At 40.3% G+C, this 23,312-nt stretch overlaps 1 protein-coding gene across 3 annotated transcripts in view; it reads right to left on the bottom strand.

Annotated features, from left to right (window-relative positions):
- Nucleotides 1-23,312, bottom strand: part of FRMD3 (FERM domain containing 3) — an 86,525-nt gene that overhangs the window by 31,903 nt on the left and 31,310 nt on the right. For 2 of the 3 annotated variants that reach the window (XM_087715947.1, XM_087715948.1), the window contains exons 3-4: nucleotides 21,049-21,091; nucleotides 8,767-8,845 (exon numbers count right to left, since the gene is read on the bottom strand). In XM_087715947.1, the coding sequence (XP_087572073.1) occupies nucleotides 8,767-8,845; nucleotides 21,049-21,091 (122 nt within the window). The remainder of the gene's footprint in view (nucleotides 1-8,766; nucleotides 8,846-21,048; nucleotides 21,092-23,312) is intronic. The other variant, XM_087715949.1, reaches the window with a different exon arrangement.

The following is a 23,312-nucleotide window of genomic DNA, read 5'->3' as shown; positions in this document are numbered from 1 at the left end:
CGGCAACGATGGACAGCGGTAGTGTATTCTGGGAAGCAGATCCAAACGCCCATCAGCTGCTCATGCTAAATCAGGCTGTGCTATAGCTGACCAGGCTATTTGCTATTTGCTGCAAGGAGGTAAATTGCTGGGAGGAAGAGGCCGAAGGGTGGGGGTCAGAGGGTGGGCAGGGCTTCAACAACATTCGCTGTATAAGACACACAGACATAAAAATATGGTACTTCATAATGCTTGCTGGTGAGTTGGGCTGGCCCGGGGAGCACGTGAATGCTTGTTGATATTTGCTAAGAATACCACGTGGTTCTGGGGAGAAAAGGTAATTGGTGAATGATTGTTGGTGCTTGTTGGGGTGGACTGGGGTGGTCGAAGTTTCCCAGACAATGGTAAGTAGCCCCAGAGCTGCACAAGAGAAGCTGCAGAGTGGCCAAAAGAGTAGGCGGGTGGGGGGAATTGGAGACAGTCATTACTTTAATGAGACTTGGGGAGGGATCATATCTGGAATGGTTTGAATTGGTATGGTTACTCACTTAATGACCCATAATTCTCAGGTGACAATTGCAATGGGGAATGCCAGGATTGCTTTTGTAAGTCAGTATAATTCCTTGCTTTAAGACAGCACTGAGTTACTACTGCAATACCAGTTCCAGGTGTGGTTGTAAATCAAGGACAACCTATAAATGGTATAAATGTAATATAAACTAGAGAAATTAACTTTACTATATAATTAGCTGTTCTGACCCGCTCCTCTGTCCAGTAACGAATGCCGAGACAAGATTAACTGGAATGTATTTTAATTAATAGCAAGACACCAAAACCTCAGTGGTTGAAAGCCAAGCATAACAAACAGATAAGGACCTTGGCAGCAACTCAGACAAACTCAGGCAGCAATAAACACAGATAAAGCTTGGCAGCAATCCAGCCTGCCAAGCTCACAGTACTGTCCTCCGACATTCAATTCCTGTATTCCTTCTGCAAGAGGCCCGTGTGCACCAGCAATCTTTTTTATAGTCTGGAGAGGAGCCTAATGACCACCAGCTGAGCGCAATTACCTCCTGTAATTGCGTAATTGTTCCTGATGCCTCGAAGCTTTTTGATGGCGTGCATCCAAGAACAACTCACTGCTGGCTTCTGGATCACTCTCCCTTGTCTCCTACCCACTGGTCCAAGGCTCAGGCGCCACCTGGTGGCCAACCAGTCTCTCTGTGCCCTGCTTGGAGTCGGAACCCTGTCCAGGGACCTTCATATCCTCCAGAGCCGACTCATGGGGCCTCTCGCTGTCGGAGTCTGGTGGCAGCTCCAATGTCTCCTGCTGGGCCACAACAATTAGCCATACTTGGATTTTCTCACAAAAAAGTGAATGATTATCCAGATCACAAGGATTCACCAAACTTAACTCTTTGATGAATATATGTGCTCAATTTTTCAGGATTTCCTGTGTTTTGTGCACACTCTGAAACCCTTTAAAAATACTATTTTTAAAAATGCAGACCAAATTTTCATTTTCATTTAAAAAAATACTTGAGTTAGATTAATAATTACTTCAACCCATTAAATATACATTTTTTTCTTCAGTCTCAATCAATCAATTAATTTTATTACAGTCCAAGTCCTGATTCAATCAAAATATCTAATATAGCAGTATTTTATATGTATGCATGTCTGTCTGTCTTTCTATCTATCTAATAAATAATAAGTATAATAGGATCACAAAATAATTCAGAGCAGAAATACTAAAATCAAAATACTATTATAAGAAATAACAAACCTACCTAACTATGGTATATTATGCATAAGATAGCACAAAAGTGTGATTTGGAGGATATTTCTCAGCCTCTTCACTCTAAAATTAGTTTTCCAGCAAATCCTTTAAGATTACTATGGTAGAAGAAAGTAATTTTTCATATATATGCTTAAACCTAAATACAAATACAGTATATAAACACCAAATTCTCTGAATTATTCTAGCTTTGTGTGAAAATAAAATACACATACTACAGGGTGGGGCATAACCTTTTCCTAGGGGGTCACAGCAACACTTGTAATAACAACACAAATAATTCATACACCATTCGAAAGCCCATCAAAAACTGAGTTTATTGACACGATTTAATAGTCAGTATGACCACCATTAGCCCTTCAAACAGCATTCAAACGAGGTGGATAAGAACACAACAAATCTTCAAACAGTTCCGTTCGATTTTCCAGATTTTTCAACACAGTTTCCAAATTCATTCTCAAAGTTTCAACCGAAACAAATTTAACATTTAATAGCTCATTCAATTCAGTTTTTTATGGGCTTTAAAATGAGGTGTCGATATTCGGTTGAAACTTTGAGAATGAATTTGGAAACTGTGTTGAAAAATCTGGAAAATCGAACGGAACTGTTTGAAGATTTGTTGTGTTCTTATCCACCTCGTTTGAATGCTGTTTGAAGGGCTAATGGTGGTCATACTGACTATTAAATCGTGTCAATAAACTCAGTTTTTGATGGGCTTTCGAATGGTGTATGAATTATTTGTGTTGTTATTACAAGTGTTGCTGTGACCCCCTAGGAAAAGGTTATGCCCCGCCCTGTAGTAAATTTATGTGGCTTATTTGTCATCAGTTGTGCAATTAACAGTTTTAGATTGGTTTTGCCAACTTACATCTTGACCTAGCACATTTTAGAAACAAAATAAAATAAAAATGGTCAATAAAGAATTATTGCCACAAACACTAAATCCACCCAAATAATAACTGAAACCAGAAAGATTTTACTTTTCCCTATCAATTCTAAATGCAAATGAATAAACGTATGCAGCACCAATTTCAGGGGTCTAGGCACAAATCCTCTTGGGGGAGCCCTCAAGGTCATCCAGACCAACCCAGTTCTGCGGCTTCCAGAGAGCGCAGATCAGCCTCCCCCTCCACGGCTAGCGAAGGGTCCACCTTGGATGAAGAGGAGCAGAAGGATATTGGATTTTCTGAAGACAAGGACGCTCAGGTCCTTGAGGCCCCCACTATAACTGGGCTTTCCCTCCCACCTTATTCAGCTCCTTGCTACGCAAGGCCAAAGCTATGGCAGATCTGGACTCCACAGATCCTAACCAGGCAGCTGCCACTCCCAGCACCAGTGGGGGGGACTAAGAAGGGGCTTTTTCACAGACCTCAGGTGGAAAAGGAGGAGATTCCTACCCCAGATTTCTTCCTGGAAGTGCTTAAGTCTCAGTGGACTAAGCCTGGTACATTCCCCACTCCAGGGAGCAATGATCATAGGTTTTACAACCTTAACTCTACCTTCGCCCAAGCCCTACAGGATGCTCCAGTGGCGGGCCTGGAATCATCCTCTGCGGTGGTGATGGGGGATCCAACTGTCTGAAGGCGGAGGATAAGAGAGCAGAGTTTGTCATGTGCAAGACCTTCCAGGCCATGACGTGGGCAATCAGGGCAGCAGCTGCAGCATCCTTCTACCCTGCTATGGCTGGAACAACTCCGGGACAGGACACCAGTGTCGAACGTGAGACTGCTGCAGGACATTACGAAGTTGATGGCAGCCACCCAGTTTTCAGCAGATGCCATGCTGGATGCGGTTAAGTATTCCTCCAGAGTGCTGACATCCTCGGTGGCTTCCAGATGCTTACTGTGGCTGCGCAACTGGCAGGCTGAGTTCCAGGTGAAATGGCGTCTGGTTGGGGCAGAGTACACAGAAGACAAATTATTTGGCCCTTCCCTGGACCACATCTTCATTGAGGGTAGGAACAAGCACGAGGTCTTCCCTTCTACGTCCAAGCGCTCAGATCACTGGCACCTTACCCCAGGAGGCCCTCCTATCATAACCCCAAGCAAGACTTCCAACAGCCGAGGTATTCTGCCCCAGATACCCCAGGCAGGGGGATAGACAATTCTCCAGAGATATGTTCAGGTTCCACCAGTCCAGCAAGCGTCCCTTTTCTGTCCCTTCCGCAGACAGAAGTGATTCAAGCTCAGATCACCCAATCGGCAACCGCCTCTCCCTGTTTGCGGATCTCTGGGATCATATCACCACGGATGCATGGGTGCTTCAGACCGTCAGATCAGGGTTATGGCTGGAGTTCCGCTCCCATCCCCCGAATAGATTCCGGATCTTCCCCTCCTCCAAGAACCCGGTTTAGCGCTCCCTCATGCGCAAGGCCATCCGGCACCTACTAGATATCGAGGCAGTAGAGCTGGTCCCGGAGTGGGAGAAGGGGTCAGGATTCTATTCAAACCTGTTTGTCATTCCCAAGACCTCAGGGGAGTGGAGGGCCATCTTGGATCTCAAGTTGTTAAACTCCAGGGTTGTCTACCATAAGTTTAAGATGGCTTCTATCCTGGAGAGGATCAGGCAGGGGGACTTCCTAGCCTCGAGTGATCTCACGGAAGCCTATCTTCACATCATGATTGCCCCAGATCACCGGAGGTTCCTTGGGTTCACATATGGGGGCACCCATTATCAATACAGGCCCTCCCTTTGGGTTGATCTCTGTCCCCATAATCTTTACCAAGGTTCTAGCCATAGCAACAGCTCACCTCCGAGCCTGTCTGGTCCGGTTACATTGCTACCTTGATGACATCCTTGTGCTAGCCCCTTCGGCTGACCGGGCCGACAGGGATCTGGGTCTCACTATCTCCACCTTACAGTCCCTGGAGTTCTTGATTAATCTCGAGAAAAGCCACTTGGTTCCCACCACCAGGCTCCAACATTTGGGGACCATCATTGACTCGGTGGAGTGTGAGGTGTTCCTGTCCCAGGAACACAAGGACAGTATTGTGAAGTTAATTCAAGAGATATGCAAGTCTCGCTCTGTTCCCATAGCTCTTCTTTCCAGGCTTCTTGGCAAGTTCATCTCATGCATCGGGATAAGGCCCTGGACTTGCCTCCACAACAGAGAAACTGGATGATATTTCCATGTGTGGTAGAGGGGAGAAATTCTGGACACATCTCTATAACACATGCAGCAGTAGACTGTAAGTCAAATCTGTATCTGCTATTTTTAAGAGCAGATAAGGATGTCCTACTTAAGGAAGCTTTCAGCTGAATATAAGATAAAGACGCTTTTGAGTCTGGTGACCAAATGGGTATGTCTACATACTTTTCTTGGCAACAATAAGGAAATAATTTCTCTTCATATTTTCATGTTTACAATACTTTTCTAAGGGCGGAACGGAACCTCCTGTCGATTTGGGCAGAACATATCTCCGATGTGGAAATTCAGCAGGCGGACTGGCTCAGCAGGGAGACAGTAGACCACGGAGAGTGGCAGCTTCATCCCAGCACCTTCAAACGGATTTGCCAGAGATTCAGTCGGCCAACAGTAGATCTCTTCACCTCCTTGTCGAGCGCCCAGCTTCCGAGGTTCATCTCGTGGTTCCTGACTCGAGGAGCGGTGGACATCGATGCCCTGCACTGCAGATAGCCGTCGGGACTTCTCTACGCCTTCCCCCCTTTCCTGGGGTTTTGAGGAAGCTATTGCTAAAGAGGGCAGAGATCATCCTGGTGGCCCCCTATTGGCCCCAGCGCCCCTGGTTCGCAGATCTAGTGGAGATGTCGACTCTTCCACATTGGAGGATTCCACAGGAGGAGGTGGCCCTGCACCAGAGCAGCCTGGAGCACCCAGATCCAGGATGGCTCCATCTAACCATTTGGCGCTTCAGCGGGAGCAACTAAGGGAGGCCCAATTCTCTGCCAGGGTCATCAGAACCATTGAGGTGGCCAGAAGAAGATCCACCACCCGCATCTATGATGCAACCTGGACCTCCTTTGTGACCTGGTGCCAGTCTGCGCAGGTAGAACCGACATCAGCCTCTGTCCCTCAGGTGCTAGACTGTCTCCAGGATGGTTTGGAGAAAGGGCTGTCCCACAATACCCTCAGAAGGCAGACCTTAGCCTTAGCTTCGGTCCTTGGAGCGGTGGGTTCCCAATCGCTATCTCAGCACCCAGTCTTAAAGAGGTTCCTCAGAGGGGCAGTGAATCTCCGGCCTCCAGTGGTCCACCGTTTCCCCACCTGGGACCTCCCCATGGTCCTCCAGGCACTGACAGAGGCACTCTTCAAATCTCTGAGGGTGGTGAGCTTACAGTTTTTGACACTCAAGGTACCTCGTAGGAATTACCTTGGCGAGGAGAGTGTCCAAGCTCAATGCTCTGTCCACTAGGGCAGATCTCTGTACCTTTCACGACAACAGAGTTGTGCTCAGGTTGGATCCCACCTTCCTGCCGAAAATCAACTCCCCCTTCCATAGGGCTCAGGTGATAGTTCTACTGGACTTCACCACCATCAGTAGGTGGATTAGGCTAGCCATCTCCAAGGCCTACGAGGCGCTTGGGCTCCGGGTGGCAGAAGGCATCACCGCACACTCCACCAGTAGCACGGACACATCTGTGGCCTGGGCCACCCAGGCATCCATCAAGGATATTTGTAGAGTGGCCGCCTAGTCTTCGCCATCGCCCTTCATTAAACACTACCGCTTGGATGCCTATGCCTCCGTGGAGGCATCCTTTGGTAGGAGGGTCCTTCAGGGAGTGCTGGACACTCAGGGGTCTCAGGCCCAATGATCCTTCCCATGGACATCTAGCTTTGGTATGTCCCATTGGTGACTCCTCCCATGCCCCACTTTGGAGACTGTAAGTTGGTCTTACCTGAACTGCATGTCTTGAAAGTGATGTGAGTCACTTCCCACCCGTTCAGTGCGCCCCTCCTCAGGAGGGGCCTGAGCTGGTTAGTTACTGGTCAGTCAGGGACCGGGGAGGGAGTTGGTGTGTTTTCCTGTCCCCTTCCTTCCCAGGTTCTGCTTCGACTGGACCATCAATTAATCTGGGGAGTCAGGAGGAGGAGGAGAGGGAGTGGCCTCAAATTCTACCTCAGTCTCAGGGCAAATGGGCTGTGTTAATACCCATTGGTGACTACTCCCACACCACCTTCGAGACATGCAGTTCAGGTAAGACCAGCCTACATTTTCTGGTTTAAAATGGTCTAAAAAGCACTATTTAAAAAGATCAGTCTTTTCAAAATTTTCTAAGTCTTGTGAAAAGTTGTACCTTCCTAAACAGAGAAGTTGCCTTTTAAATACAAATATTCTGTCCATCTCCCTGAAATTTGGCAGATATGATGTTTGTAGGACACCATCTAAAACCTGTAAATTTAATTTGATTAGAATTGAAAATGTCATGTTTCATGTAGCAAATAAAATGTAGTTCAAATTGCTTTTCAAATGTCAGAAACAGTAATTAATTAATTAACATTTTCTTGGCATATAGAACGATTAATGATGAGATGATTTACTGTATATCTTCTTTGGGAACTTATATTGTCCTACTTCCAAACCAGTCTGAAATAATTTATCGTAGAATTATATATGGAACCTATGTAATATAGGTTCCATGGGGATGGGATAGTAGGTATGATTACCTTGTTTCCTAACATATTATTTTTATTTTCTATTTCACCATGAAAACTGTTTATATTTCATTTCTTTAAAACAGATCAGTATTTCTTAGTGCAATGCATTTCTTTAGAACCCATTGTTAATCCCTCCTTATCTAAATGCCATTTTCCCCATCTGCTTCTGTTCAGAGCTGATACTTTGCTGGTTTAATTATTTGTTCACGTAGTTCTAATATTGCTACTGTACAAAATTAGGAAAGTTGAGGGCTATTTTAATGTGTGAATAGTTCATGAGATCATTCATCTAAAATAGCAAGCTATCTCATCATGCAGGTGTATGGAATGAGATGCTAGAACCTCTACTGCTCTTGTTAGAATTTTAAGCATTAATTCAAGGCATTTTGAAACCATATTTCCCGCAATGAGCTTTCGCCCCCAGAAACATAGCCTTTTCAGTGGAATTGTCAGCCTGGGCAAAATGTCCCTTCTCAAAGTGCTAACACTGTTCCCAGTTGTCTATTTATGTAGTTATATAAACAGATAACATTTCAAGCTCACTTGTTTTCTTGCAGACCTTTGATTACCTAAACTAGGTAACATCATCATCAGTGCTAGTGTTACCAGTTTGGGTAATGAAACGTCTGCAAGAAAACAAGCAAGCAATCAAGCTCAGAGAGCACCAAGAGCTCATATCAACCCTGAGCTACAAATATTCTCCTTTATGAGATAACACTTCTTCCAAGACTACCAGCAAGATGAAATGGTTGTGCATGAACACATTTGAACAGAAAGCTAGGAACACCCTTTGAACCAGTTGCACAAACCCTCCAAAGGATGTAGCTGCTTTAATACTTTAAGGAAGACTACTTCTTTCACACCCATAAACTTTGCAAAGCCCCTATTTCTAATATGTTGCACAGTTCTACATATGTAATCCTTAATGTCAGCACTTTTACTGTTCTATTACTCCTTGTTAATACAGCAGCAATCAAATGTCCTTCCATTTAGTTTTTTTCACCAATTATCAAGTAACATGCATATTCCATCTAAAAATAAAGACTATAACAGCTTTGTTTATATCTTATCTGATAGAGCAAACTGAATAACTCAAAAAATTACAGACTGCCTTTGAAACTAGAATGTGCCTAATATAGGCATTGATAATGAAATTATCATATATATATATATATACACACACACACACACACACACACATATATATATATGTAGCTCTAATATCTAACATGTCTATATGTCACAGATATACGATTAATTTGAAATATCTCATAAACTGTTCTTTAAATCCTAGAAAATATGTATAAAATTAAAAGCAAGCAAAAGCACAGAAGTTTATTAAAGCACTAAATGCATGGACAGGACAAAATACCTGGTGAGCTCTTCCTTAATCTTCAGGGGTTCATGAGGGTAGAATTTCACTCTAAAGCACATGGTATATGGTGGATGAGCTGAAATATTATATAAAGAAAGCATGAGCACAGCTATATAAAACATGACTTATTGTGAGATGCAACTTGTGAGATGCAGTGCATTAAATTAAGAAGAAAAAAAGCAAATGATAAATAACAAAGCTCAAAATATGGCACAAAGTTCAAAGTATAAGGAGGCTAAAGCTTGTTAATGCAGAGATTTATATCACATTGTAATTTTTATTTGATTAGTTTATACAAAAATACTCCTAATTATTCTGTCTGTCTAGATTTAATACAAAAACCAGAGTTGGACAATGTAATTATCAACCCAGAACCCTGCATCCTAAACCTAAACAGGAATGCAACAGAAAAAGATTTCTGCAGCAAGGAAAGACACTGACTTTGCCACTAAAGAGAATTCAGGTAACATTCTAAATAATTTAATATTCATTGCAGCTGTTATTAAAACTATTAATTTTACATACTTTATCAATTACAGAATAGCAATTGATTCACCGTATCTGTTGATCAGTATCATTTTGAAAGTAGAAAAGTGTATCTTATAAAATATTATTTATATTATTTATTAACATGATTACTGCCATTTTATAACAATTTACAGATTGTTTATTCAATGGGAAATATATAACACTGTACCAATGATAATACAACCAGTATTTTGCAACATTGATAATGCAGCACTATGCATGTTTACTGAAAAATAATCTCACTTCCATAAAGATCAACCTTTATAAGTGTTACTAAAATCTTCACCACATTCATTCTAGTTGTACACTAGAAGTAGTCCTCATTTAGCAACCATAGTTGAGACTGGCAACCTGGTTGTTAAAATAAGCGGTCACTAAGTAGAACTGTGATCTTACTTCAGCTTTACTCTGCTTTATAGTTCTGTGAAGGCGAGGGCTGGACATGAAGTTACCTTTTTATCACTGTTGCAACTGCAAACAGTTGCTAAACACAGCAGTCATTAAATGAGGACAATCTGTACTAACTTTTGTGGTTAGTTGAGAAATAGTTAATCAGCTTTGTGATAGATAAACATTATTGCATCATTATTCATCAACATTTTGTTGTATAATTACCATGCTACTCTTTTTTTATCATAATGTGACATAGTACCCAGATTCTATTTATATGCCCAGGCCTAGATTTCTTTGCATGGGGGGGGGGGGATGTTGCCTTATGCATGGATCTCAACAGGGGGACAAAAAGGGACAAGTGATGTCATCATCAGCAAATACAGGAAGTCCTTGACTTAGAACAGTTTGTTTAGTGACCATTCGAAGTTACAACGGCACTGAAAAAAGGGATTTATGATCATTTTTCACATTTATGACTGTTGTAGCATCTTCTTGGTCGTATGATCAAAATTCAGACACTATTTTTGGTCTAATAAACATTATTCAAAACTTGCTTCTTTATTGATGCTTCCTCGGGTTTTTTTTTTTTTAAACTATTTAAGATCCACTTGAATGCTGGATAGTTCTAAACCAAACAAAAGCCAATAAGTATCAAGGTACATAGAAACCTGCCTTGTATTATTTGCGTTAATTGCTCTCCAAGGATTTAGGCAGTGATCTATACTGTGGTTCTATACACCAGGAATAGAACTTGGGTTTTATTCAAGATTACCTTGGATTCTTTCACTGAATTACAACATTTTTACTTTTCTACACTTTGATACATAGTGTAAGCCTCACAAGAAATGAATTTTAAGCCAATTAAAATGAGAGATGAACAAACTAATATTGAATAGATGGAAAATTACAAGAAAGATATTCTAAACATTTTATTTATCCAATTGTATTCAAGACTTCTAAGTTTTAGCGTTTCACGTATTGCAATAACTTGTTATATTTGCACAATTTGTCTAAGGAATTATAACAACAAAATAGGTGGCCATTTGAATTTTTTTTCTAAAATAAAAAGAGTAAGAAATGAAAGCGCAAAAGTAAAGTCAAGGATCACTAATGGAACTACAATGGCTCCAGGTTAGCAATAATTATGAGCATTTTTTGAACAGACAGGAAAGATAAATGAATCTGGTTATTCCAAATTCCAGTTTCTATTCAAGGAGTTATTGTAAAACTATTACAGGAACTGGGTATGTCTAGTTAAATGAAAAGGACTAGGGGAGACATGATAGCAGTGTTCCAATATCTCAGGGTTGCCACAAAGAAAAGGGAGTCAAGCTATTCTCCAAAGCACCTGAAGGCAGGACAAGAAGCAATAGGTGGAAACTAATCAAGGAGAGAAGCAGCCTAAAACTAAGGAGAAATTTCCTGACAGTTACAATAATTAATCAGTGGAACAGCTTGCCTCCAGAAGTTGTGAATGCTCCAACACTGGAAGTTTTAAGAAGATATTGGATAACCATTTAGGTTTAGGTTTAGGTTTATTAGATTTATATGCCGCCCTTCTCCCAAGCACTCAGGGCGGCATACAACATTAAAAGAAACACATAATACAAACATTTTAAAAAATTAAATAGAATATCCCAAACAAACCCAATAAGAATTGACAATAACATTTTTTTAAAAAAAAATCAAATTAAAATTAATGCTGACCAATAATTTGTTTTGTTTTGTTCAGGCCAGGCTGGCTTGTTGGAAAAGCCAATTTTTTAGGGTGCGTCGGAAGGATCGGAGGTCGGGGATTATACGAAGCTCTGGGGGCAGCTCATTCCAGAGAGAAGGCGCTCCCACAGAGAAGGCTCTCCCCCTGGGGGTCACTAGCCGACACTGTCTGGCCGATGGCACCCTGAGGAGGCCAACTCTGTGGGATCGCACTGGATGATGGGAGGCTACCGGTGGCAGTAGGTGGTCTCGCAGGTACTCTGGGCCTAAGCCAGGAGCGCTTTAAAAGTCATAATTAGTACCTTGAATCGTACCCGGAAGACAACCGGCAACCAGTGCAGGCCGCCTAAAAGGGATGTAACATGGGAGCACCTAGGTACCCCCATGATAACCCGCGCAGCCGCATTCTGGACCAAGGGCAGCCCCATGTAGAGAGAGTTACAATAGTCCAGGCGAGAAAGGACGAGGGCATGAGTGACTGTGCACAGAGCATCCCGATTCAGAAAGGGCGCAACTGACGTACCAGGCGAACCTGGTAAAAGCCCCCCCTGGTCATGGCTGGCAGTGTTCTTCTAAACTAAGGTGCGTATCCAGGAGGACGCCCAGATTGCGGGCCCTCTCTGAGGGAGCTAAAATTTCTCCCCCTATCATCAAAGGTGGAACAAGATACACAAATTGGGATGATGAAAACCACAGCCACTCCGTCTTGGAGGGATTGAGCTTGAGCCTGTTCCTCCCCATCCAGATCAGCACAGCCTCCAGGCATTGGGACATCACATCGAGGGCATCGTTTGGGTGGTTTGGGATAGAGATGAAAAGTTGGGTATCATCAGCATATTGATGATACCGTACCCCAAAACCATGGATGATCTCACCCAGTGGTTTCATATATATGTTGAACAGAAGGGGTGAGAGAACCGACCCCTGGGGCACCCCACAGGTGATGCGCCTCGGGGTCGGTCCCTGCCCTCCAGTCAACACAAACTGTGACCGATCCGACAGGTAGGAGAAGCACCGTAAAACAGTGCCCCCGCTCCCAACCCCCCAAGTCGTCGCAGTAGGATACCATGGTCGATGGTATCGAAAGCTGCTGAGACGTCTAATAGGACCAGGACAGAGGAGCACCCCCTGTCCCGGGCCTGCCAGAGATCATCGACCAATGCAACCAATGCCGTCTCCATGCTGTATCTGGGCCTGAAACCTGACTGAAACGGATCCAGGTAGACAGCTTCATCCAGGGACTGGGGAAGCTGATGTGCTACCGCATTCTCAACAACCTTCGCTACAAAGCGAAGGTTGGAGACCGGACGATAGTTGGCTAAAGAAGCTAGGCCCAGGGAAGGCTTCTTAAGGAGGGGCCTCACCACCTCCTCCTTCAAGGTGGTGGGAAAGAACCCCTCTCTCAACGAAGCATTGGTAATCGCCTTGAGTCAGCCTCGTGTCACCTCTCAGGAAGCCGAGACTAACTAAGAGGGACATGGGTCCAGCACACAAGTGGCAGCACTGAGTCTCCCCATAATCCTGTCCATGCCCTCGGAGGTCACAGGATCAAACTCACCCCAGATGGTCTCCACAAGATTCATCCCTGTCGACTCACCCGAATCTACCCAGTCAGAGTCCAAGCCTGTCCGGATCTGAGCGATTTTATTTTGCAGATACTGAACAAATTCTTCAGCCCTACCCTGCAAGGGGTCTTTCCCAGCTCCTTGGTTAAGTAAGGAGTGGGTCACCCTAAACAGGGCGGCTGGGCAGTTATCTACGAACGAATAAGAGCGGAAAAGTGTTGCCTAGTGTTCGATCAGATTCGGACCGGCTGGCCCTCCAAGCACTCTCTAGGCGTCTTTTCCAGCGTTTCATCTCCCGGAGCTTTGTCTGAAGTGGTGTAGGGTTTCCTGCCTAAGCAGGAGGTTGGAATAGAAGACCTCCTAGGTCCCTTCCAACTTTGTTATTCTGTTTTCTGTGTACCAGAAACTCTATGCACATGTGTGAACAGCCTGCCAGAAGACTTCACATCCTGGAAAAGCACATGTTCATTGACTATGTATGTACAGTTGTAGATATAGATGGATACATTAATTTCAAATTTTAAAATGAAAAATATAGAGTAAGGTGATATTACACTGATGTGTATATAATTTTGCATCATTAATTTTTAAACATTATCAATGCTATGTAACAGTGACAAAGGACTGTGACCGCCATGAAACGCTAGTGGGTAGGATGACCAAATATAAGACAAAATTATTATAAGCATTATTTTTATAAGGTTTTTTTCCCCAAGTGGGAAAAAGAGACAAATAGTCTGAATAATTTTTTAATCTGCCACAAATTGCACTTTTTTATTTATTTTTTCACATTCCATTTTATAGTAAGGAAATGAAACAATGATATTTTAAAGTCATAATAGTAGATGGGTCCAGGTTTGTAGGCCCTCTTTTAGGGGGGGAGGGGGGGTTATAGTTTTTTTTAATTACAAAGTTTTTTCCTCTGTATTTTATGTGGAATAGCAGGAAAATGCCAGCTCATTATGTAGATATTTTGCATCCAAATGTTAACAGCAGCAGAAGCTAGGATCATAAAGGAAAAGGACTTAGGACTACTGTAGCATGCAATCTTTAATATATACCTATCTACGTTAAATGTTCCTAGCTACTATTACTAATATAATGTGACATTCCTAAACTATATGCATTTGTATTTGCTCTAAGCCACGAGTGTCAAACTCACTGCATCATGTTGCCGTCATATGACATTTCACAATGTTTTCTTTTGCCCATTTGCAGAGCTGGAGTGGGCGTGGCCTGCATATGATGCATCCAGCCCGTAGGCTACCAGTTTGATACTCCTGCTCTAAACAATCCTTTAAACCCACCAAAAAAAAAATGTTACCTCATTTTGTTCCTATCTCCATTTCTTCCCAAGGTCTCTGAATTATTAGATGAATGTGTTTCAAAGTCTATTTGCTGAAATTACTTGTGATGGGACTGCTGCTTGAAAGCCTAAATTGCTCTGTTGTTTGTCTGAATTGTCAATGTTGTCAATCATAACTTCTTTCTTTCCTGAACCCCCAGTTCTGATCTTTGTGATTTCTTCCACCAGAGTCTTCTGGCTGGAAAGATCTGAGGATCTTTCCTCCTTTCTTACCATATATTATACTCTTTTAAAGTAAGTGCTAAAGATCATAAAACGAGAAACATTAGCAACTCTTGAAAAAAAATTGCACTGGGTCAGTTAAATATCATGCAACAGTAGCAGTCCATCAACAAGCTGCAAGTATAAATGTGAACAGTCAAAAAGGATAATATATCATTTTTGCAAAACTATCCCCAACCAAAAAATAAAGTGCACCATAATCGAATTATATATATTATAGTAGCAGAATGGCCTTTCATCTGTCAAAGAAAGCCCAGCTGCCATATTGAAAGCCTAAATGCTCTGACAATCTTTTCTGTAATTTGAGCCTGAGTAATTTGCCAGAATAGATTCAAGATTTTAACTATTTTAAAAAAAATGTTGTCGTACTCTTCAATTCAGCTACAACTATGGTATTAATTTATTAATTTACAAAACAGTATTTAATACAAAGGAAAGAGAAAGAAAAAACTCTTCCTTATACAAATGTGAATGTGTAACACATGCAATGACACCATGCAGCAGAGACCAGGTTCAATAAAGATACTACTGAATATGAAGAGAATCCTCAGATATACTCAGAACTAATTTCAGCTAACTTATACATATTTTAAATGTCACTCAACACTGAACAAGAAAGGAAGACTTGGGAGGGAGGGGAGAAAGACTTTCTAGAATGTACTTATTAATTAATTTCACATTTTTGTACCCTGTCTCAATCCAGCGATAGGGATAGATGCAATAGCCTACAAATATTGGATAAAAACAAAGCAAAATGTGTAGAATTAACAGAAAGCCACTAGATGGTCATCCAAAAAGCATGATGGAATAGTGTTGTTTTAATAGTTTTATAAGATAAATTGCTTATCCATCTAGAGAAGGGGTGTCAAACTCGATTTCATTGAGGGCCTCATCAGGGTTGTGTTTGATTTTCGCAGGGCATGGGGATAGTGGCCAGCTCAATATCACTCATGTCATGGGCACCTGTGGTGGCCCAAGCACTCTGTCAGCAAAAACGGGCTCCCGAGCTCCATTTTTGGCTGCAACAGCCTCCTGCAACTCTCTGCCATGGCCCTTCTAAGCTCCATTTTCTCTGGCAGAGGCACTGCAGGTTGGTCCTTCACTGTTTTCAGGGTGGCGCCATGCACCATGGGCCAAATCTAAGCACCCTGTGGGACGGATTTGGCACATAGGCCTTGAGTTTGACAGTTAGAACAATTAATCAGTGGAACAGCTTGCCTCCAGAAGTTGTGAATGCCCCAACACTGGAAGTCTTTAAGAAGATGTTGGATAGCCATTTGTCTGAAATGGTACAGGGTTTCTGTTCTGTAGGGAGAACGAGGCAGACAGGAACTGAGGCAAGGCAGGTTGAAGCTAATACAACCTTTATTAACAGTATAACATGGCAAAATGTAAGGCAAACCTTGAACCGGCAAACAGCAACATTTGACAGCTGACAGCCCTTTTTATACTAGAGCTGTCAGATGCTGAACCAATAGAATGGCTGCATTCTCCCACCAGCTGGCTGCTCGCGTCTCAATCAATCAGGGGCCGGCAATGATAGTCAATGGCATCGTAGCCTCAAGGACTTAACAGTTTCCTGCCTAGGCAGGGGGTTGGACTAGAAGACCTCTAGTCCAAGGTCCCTTCCAACTCTGCTATTGTATTAAGCTACAGGGCCACATTAGTGAAAACCTACGTATATTGCTCTGTGTTCTGTTCACCTCATACTAAGTGAGGATTCTGAGGAGGCCTTTCTTTTCTGTGATATTTTTATTGATAGTTAAATTCAGTCTTGGCAAGGCAGTGCCTGACGTAATCCAGTGTCCCACTGTAAATAGTTTTGCACATCCTCACCAGCATGTTGAATTGGACCTAAAAATCTACCGGTATCCCCTTGCAATATTACCTCAGTAACAGCATTATTCTAATATAGCAGGATCGTTCCATTAACAATTCAGCTTCTGGATTTTGGCCCAAAGCTCAACTTATATACAATAGTGTAATCCAACCAAGTAGTGATGAAAACAACAGATACTTCTATGAAGTTCTCCTATAACAGTAATGCACTTTTCAAAATTGAAGAAAGATTACACTTTAGCTATTCTACCACAGCATAAGCAGCAGCTGTGAATTAAGGACTTCAGATCATGAACCAACTCCTTCAGAGGGATTTCCGCCTCTTCTTAATTGAGCTAAAGTTCCTAAAAAGCAATTTGGTCTTGAAAGCATTTGTCTATTTTGCATCTTCCAGGCAGACTCCACATTATTTGTTCAAGCTTTCCACAGTATATCCTTGGCCCAGCCTATAGTGGCAATGTACATCTGAGTATCATCCATATACTGGTGACACTTCACCCCAAACTGCCAGATACAATGATATATGAAAAGACCTTGAGAGATAGGACAATTGTATTCTGTCAATTCTTGCTGAAAGGATCTACATGACAGAACATTTGGGAAATGTTGGGATTAGCATCTGTGGATACAATATGTCCTGGGGAAAACTCACAATTCAGTTTAGTTAGAAAGTTAAAATTTTTGACTTCTGAACTAACTAAATAAACAGTAATGTTTGTCCATTTATATTGCAGAAAAAAGGAGTACAGCTAAACTGACCACTTTTCAAAAGACTGAACAAAGGATTAGAAATCAAATCCTACAAGTACTGATTAAGGCAACTAACTGGGTATGTTTAGTATTGAGAAAAGACAATGGAACAGAGATATTATGCCATTTTCTAAGAATATGAAGGTGAACACAAAAAGAAGAAAGATGCAAATTGTTTTCTATTGTCGCAGAGTATCAGGAATAACAATCTTAAATAGAAATTCAGTGAAGTGCTAGGAAAATTCAGTTAAGTCCTCTAAAATTAAGACAGTATGACAGTAGAATCATCCTAAGAAAGTGGTGTGTTCCCTTTCATTGCATGTTTCAAACAGGCTGGATAAACATTTGACAGTGATACTTTTATCTGGGCTTTTGCACTGAGCAGGAAGTTGAACCCTATGATACACCTGGTCCTTCCTAATGTATGATTCTCTGACACATTGTTCAACAATGCCAACAAGCTCTCATTCTATGTTGTAGAAGCAGATATGAAGAGCAGATTGCAAGACAAAGTCAACTATAAAAGGACATTTTTTTCAGCTTTTTCCACTGAACCAATATCTTTGTACTTCAAACATTTATTTATTAAACAAATATATATAGCTGCTCAATTCACACACAGTGATTCCATATATAGGGAATACAACATTAAAAATTCAGCTAAAACCCCACAATTTAAACCCCACCCCAATGAGACAAGCCACTTGATCCATTCCCAAGCTGGCTGACGAAACCATGTCTTCAAAGGCATTTAGAAAGGCAACAAGCTTGGGTAATCTTATTTCTGAGGGAATGTTCCATATGAAGTTACCACAGAAAGATCCATGACAACTTGCCACGGCCAACTCATTGCAGATAACTTGCTGTGGCCAACTTGACTTGGCCAACTCACCATGGGACCAAATGAAATACAAATGACAAAAATTAAAATATGTTTATAATTAAATTGAATTGTTGAATTGTCCTGCAGTAAGTTGTCCCATGGGTGTATTGATCAGAATGAGTTGTTCCACAATGAACTGGTCACTGTGAATTGGTCATGGCAGGTTGACTGTGGCAAGTAGGCTGCAGCAAGTTGTCCCATTCCACCAGAGAGAAGACCTTTTTCCTAGGTCCCACCAGATGTGCTTCCTTGATAGTTGGGATCCACAACATGCGCTGCCTTCCTGCTCTGTTGGGGGTTGGATAGATGCAATTGGGGAGGGACAATCTGTCAAACAACTTGGTTCCAAGCCATTCAAGCCTTCTCTCTCTCTCTCTCTCTCTCTCTCTCTCTCTCTCTCTCTCTCTCTCTCTCTCTGTGTGTGTGTGTATACATACATATACATATACATATACATACACACACACACATATACACATACATACACACACACACACAGAGTATATCACAGAAGTGAGTACACCCCCATATATTTTGAAAATATTTAAGTATATCTTTTCATGTGACAACACTGAAGAAATGACACTTGGCTACAATGTAAAATAGCAAGTATGCAGCTTGTATTAAAGTGTAAATGTGCTGTCCCCTCAAAATAACACAACACACAGCCATTAATGCCTGCTGGCAACAAAATGTTAGGGGGTGTATTCACTTCTGTGATACACACACACACACACACACACACACACCACACACACACAAATACATAATTGCTTCCCTACTTTTATTTTTTCTAGATATCATGCAATATTTGATTGCATAATTAATTTGATTCTATAATTTTCATTGTTAAAATAAAATATATTTATGTACTCAGCTCTTATTTTACAATACTCTCAGTTCAAATACATTTAGAGGTTGTGTGTGTGTGTGTGTGTGTGTGTGTGTGTGTGTGTGTGTAGGAGGGGGGAAATTCACTGGACTTTTTTGTGGACCCTGAGGAGAGATAAAATAATATGAAACAAAGGACAAAATTAATGTCAGCATCTGTGCACCATGCATTGGAATTGAAGATCCATGCATCTGCTTGAATTTTCTGAATATTGGTCAGTCTAAGTGTTTTTACCTAAACTTATTACACTACCATTTGAAGCAACACATTAAAAGATGAGATTCTCCCTGAGGGTATGGGGAAAAAAAGATCAAAATGATTGGTTCTTAAAGGCATTATAGATATTTAAACTTAAACAATCCTAAAATAAGTATCACACTTCACTTTAAAAGCTAAGAAATTAAAATATTATCAAAAGTTTTGAACAATCATTATAGAAAATAGTAGATCAATATAAAAATAGTAAAAGCAACAAACAGACAATAAAACTTACAAGTCACTACAAACTGATTGCCTTCCTAAAAAAAGAAGTCTCATATTCCAATGGAAGGCCATTCAGAAAAGATAATGTAGGTTAAGGTTATGGAGTAAGGAATTCCCAAGCATATTCAATACTTCTTGTAATATATAATTGATGTGTTAATGCATTCTGTCTCCCTTAGAAACTTACTTTAAATGATATTATTTATTCTAAAGATTTAAAAAAAGTACTTGCAACAGCTAAAACAGCAGCACAATGCTATATATATTTAAACAAAATATATTCCATTGATTCAATGGCCATTAGTGGAATATGTGAGTATACATTTCGAGTCCTAATGATAGCCAATTATGCATATTGATTCTTCTTCTGTAACACAATGTTAGATGTTAAAGCACTAATGTCTTTGTTGAAAATTGCAATTCTATTGAGAGTATGTGGATAAAACTTCTCTTTTTGTCATAGAGTAACTAAAGCATATGTCAATAGATCAAGCATAGGCCTCAAAGTCTAAAGTCAAGGGTTTACGGACTGCAAACATCTTTCTTTGAAGACTTAGGATGCAATCCCTAGCAAATCATAGTAGTTGTGCTACAGATATGACAGCTATTCCACAAGAAGCAACCACAGCCTGACAGCTTAAATGAAATTAAACTTTATCCCTTAGAACGGAGGACACTCTAAATGAGTTTTTGGGAGCTGGGGAGGTGAAAATGTAGGACTCCTATTTCCTACTCTAACAGAAGTCCATTTCCCCTCAAGGGACTAGTAGTTCAAATCCCCATTTGTTCCCTGAGCAGAATCCATAAAAGAAGAAAATGGAAAACCTATGATTTCTGACTAGAGGGTTGGTTCTGGGCACAGGAATGATGCATTTAAAACCAAGAGCCCATTAATCATCCCAGTCATCCAAACAGCCTATGAATGGCCTTATGTCAGTTACTGTTCTTGCATACTGGATTTCAAATGACACTGCAAGTTACATACAGTATAATGTAGATTTAGATACTTTATACTGTAACTTGATTTTGATTGAGTTATTGAAAGATAAGTCTCTGGAAAAGCTAAGTTGTTTTTATTTTTATTTAAATAAGTAATGATGTGGGCGGGAGAGGGGAATAAAATAGTTCTCATTGCCCCTAATGCAATGTGGAGCTTGGAACTATAAAGTTTCCAGTTAGAGGAATATGTTTAGAGTTACATTGCATATTAGATAACATTACTGAAAAGCTGGATAAAATCCTCCAATGAAGCCTAAAGGGACAAATCCATAGAGAATATTAACTTTAAAATGAAATGAAGAATATATTTTTAGACCCACCACACCCCCTACTTAGCTGCTTCCCAAGTTCCTTTCTCAGGTGCTAGCCTTTCTCAATCAGCTTTTTCTATGTGTGTTAGGCTTCAAATCCCATAATCCATTAAATCCTGTTGGCTGATAGTATATGAAAGCATATTTGATTGAGGAAGGCTGTTCTAGATTATTTTTTTAAAAAGAGCTCAATGTCTATAAACAGAATATAGTAACGTTATTTATTTATTTATTAAAGTCATTTTAAATAAGGCATAATAGAGAAAATTATTGCAAAACACTGGCATTTTAAAATAATAGGTCAATGTATGAAATGAGCTTCTAACACTTACATTTCATTTGCTTGAAGATAGATTTATTGGGCTCAAGCCAATGCTGTAAAAAAAGATAGAAGCCACCAGTCAAAAGTATTGCAAAATACACCATTTTCTTACAAGTACAAGATTGTAGTAAACTGATAGCAGTGTTCTCCTAGCTGTGATTTCCATTGTGTTTCTGTTAACAACTTCAAAAAGAGGGACATAGATGTCAAAGGAAAGACAGAAAGTAGTATCCGTAAGTGAACAGCACAGCTAATGTGATCACAAATACATAATAGTTATGTTTCAGTTTATGCAAACTTGAACAGGGAGGTAAAGAATGACAGATTTTATTTGATAGTTTCTGTATTTCTGAGAATATCTTTTGCAGACTTAAGGTTTCTTTCTGCTGTTGAAATTGTGCCATTATCTCCACACAGCTGCTCTGGCTTGGAAGGTTAATAAAATTAAGCATAGATTCACAATAAGGTTTTGTTTTCACTTTTCTCTGGTTAAAGCTATACTTCAAAGGAACATCTGTGTGCTTTCCTTCTTATGACTCTCTATAACCAAGCAGTGAGACCTTGTAGTGCCAAGCCAAAACAATCAGTGAGAAAAAAGAGTATTTTGTTTCCAATACACAAACCTTCCAGCCTCCAAGTAGCAGTGTTATGTTGCAATTTTCCTTGTTTCTTTTTGTATCTTTTTTGTATTTCAAGTTTTAAAAAAGTCCGATTCTTAAATGAGTTAGGAGAATACCCACAGTAATGAAAGAGGAAAATTTTAGTACATAGGTTACAGAGAATAATAAAAGGTTTAAAAGGCTTGCATAAATCCCATCCATGAAAATAGCATTTAAAAAGTAAGATAACCTCTGTCCAAAACAGTTTGAAATTTAATTCCGCCGCTTATTTCTTCTGTTCTCCAATTTAAATTAATGGTAAGTTTTTTATAGACAGTCTCTTTTTAAAACGGTAAAAGTTCCTCGCCAGCTGGAAACACTTTCTCTTTCCATATCCTTCAGTTTTAGAGCCACCCCGAATTCGTCAGCCTTGGCTGGAATTTTTGTCGCTGGCTTAAAGAACTTTCTTGCATTGATCAGGGATTTTGCAATGTCCCTGAGGTCAGCAAGATGTATTCTTCCTGTTCACCATCTCTTCAGGAGGGTTTAGGTCCAATTGGACCACCCAGCAGCAAAAGTATCGGCTGCGGTCTCAGAGCATCGAGATCACACGTCCGTATTGTTGCAACATTGGCTCCTCCTCAAATACATATGAGAGGATAGAGAAGAAACTGGAAGACTTACATCATATAACAGCAAAATATGATGAAGAAGTTGAGGATGTTTATCAAGTGGAAAACATGGTGGTTAAAACCCAAAAAACTAAAGTGAAAAATGAATATAAGGAAATTAAATTTGCTGTTATTTATGGTGATTGGTTTATCTCTGAAAATGGAAAGAGTGGAATACTGAAAGAGGAACTAAATGGAGGGGAAATTTATCCCAGATGGCAAGATACAGAAGAAAAAAAAACAAAGGAATTTATGGACTTAAAGAGAGAAATTTTATTAGCAATATCATTGATAACACCACTGACAATCAAATATATAAGATGATTAAGGAAACAGAAGAAGGGCATCGAGATTACATGAGAGATTTTATAAGCAAGGAGTTGCTAAGAGGAGTCCATACAAAGTTGATTAAGGAAATGATTAGAGGACTGACACTACAAATGGCAGAAGATATGAGACTGTTTTGCTACTGGATAGATACATGTTGATAGATGGAAGAGTATAATTTAAAACTAGTTAAACTTAGTGAATTTAGTGACAATAGATATAGTCAAATAAATAGTTGATAATGTTGCTATTGTATACAATGTGTAGCGTCATGATGAGTAATAACTGGATATGAATATTGAATGGTACCCATGAAAGGAAAATTAGAAATCCCTTTGGATTATATATAAAGGTTAATAAAAAAAGAACTGTTAGATACAGTTAAAGCTTTGATTATTGAGGGAAAATGTTATGATACAGGATATAGTTAAATAAAGAAGGGATAAGGATAACAACGTATACTGTATATAGATATGGGTATAAAATAAGGAAACTGGATGTAAACTTTAAACAATGATTTGGAAAGGAGGATTAGAGAATTTTGTTATTAAATATTATGTATGTTTAGCTAGAATAGGACATAAGGATTCAGTATCAATGGAGGATTTTAGAAATAGAAAATGAAAGGCCAGTATGTGGTTATGTATTAAATCTTGGTATATTTTATGATGAAAAAC

The sequence above is a fragment of the Thamnophis sirtalis genome, unplaced genomic scaffold, assembly GCF_051295495.1.
Source record: "Thamnophis sirtalis isolate CommonGarterSnake01/CBP01778 unplaced genomic scaffold, rThaSir2_p1.2 scaffold_5, whole genome shotgun sequence".
Lineage (NCBI taxonomy): Eukaryota > Metazoa > Chordata > Lepidosauria > Squamata > Natricidae > Thamnophis > Thamnophis sirtalis.
The sequence above is the reverse complement of the archived record's forward strand: the minus strand, read 5'-3'. Positions and strand labels throughout refer to the sequence as shown.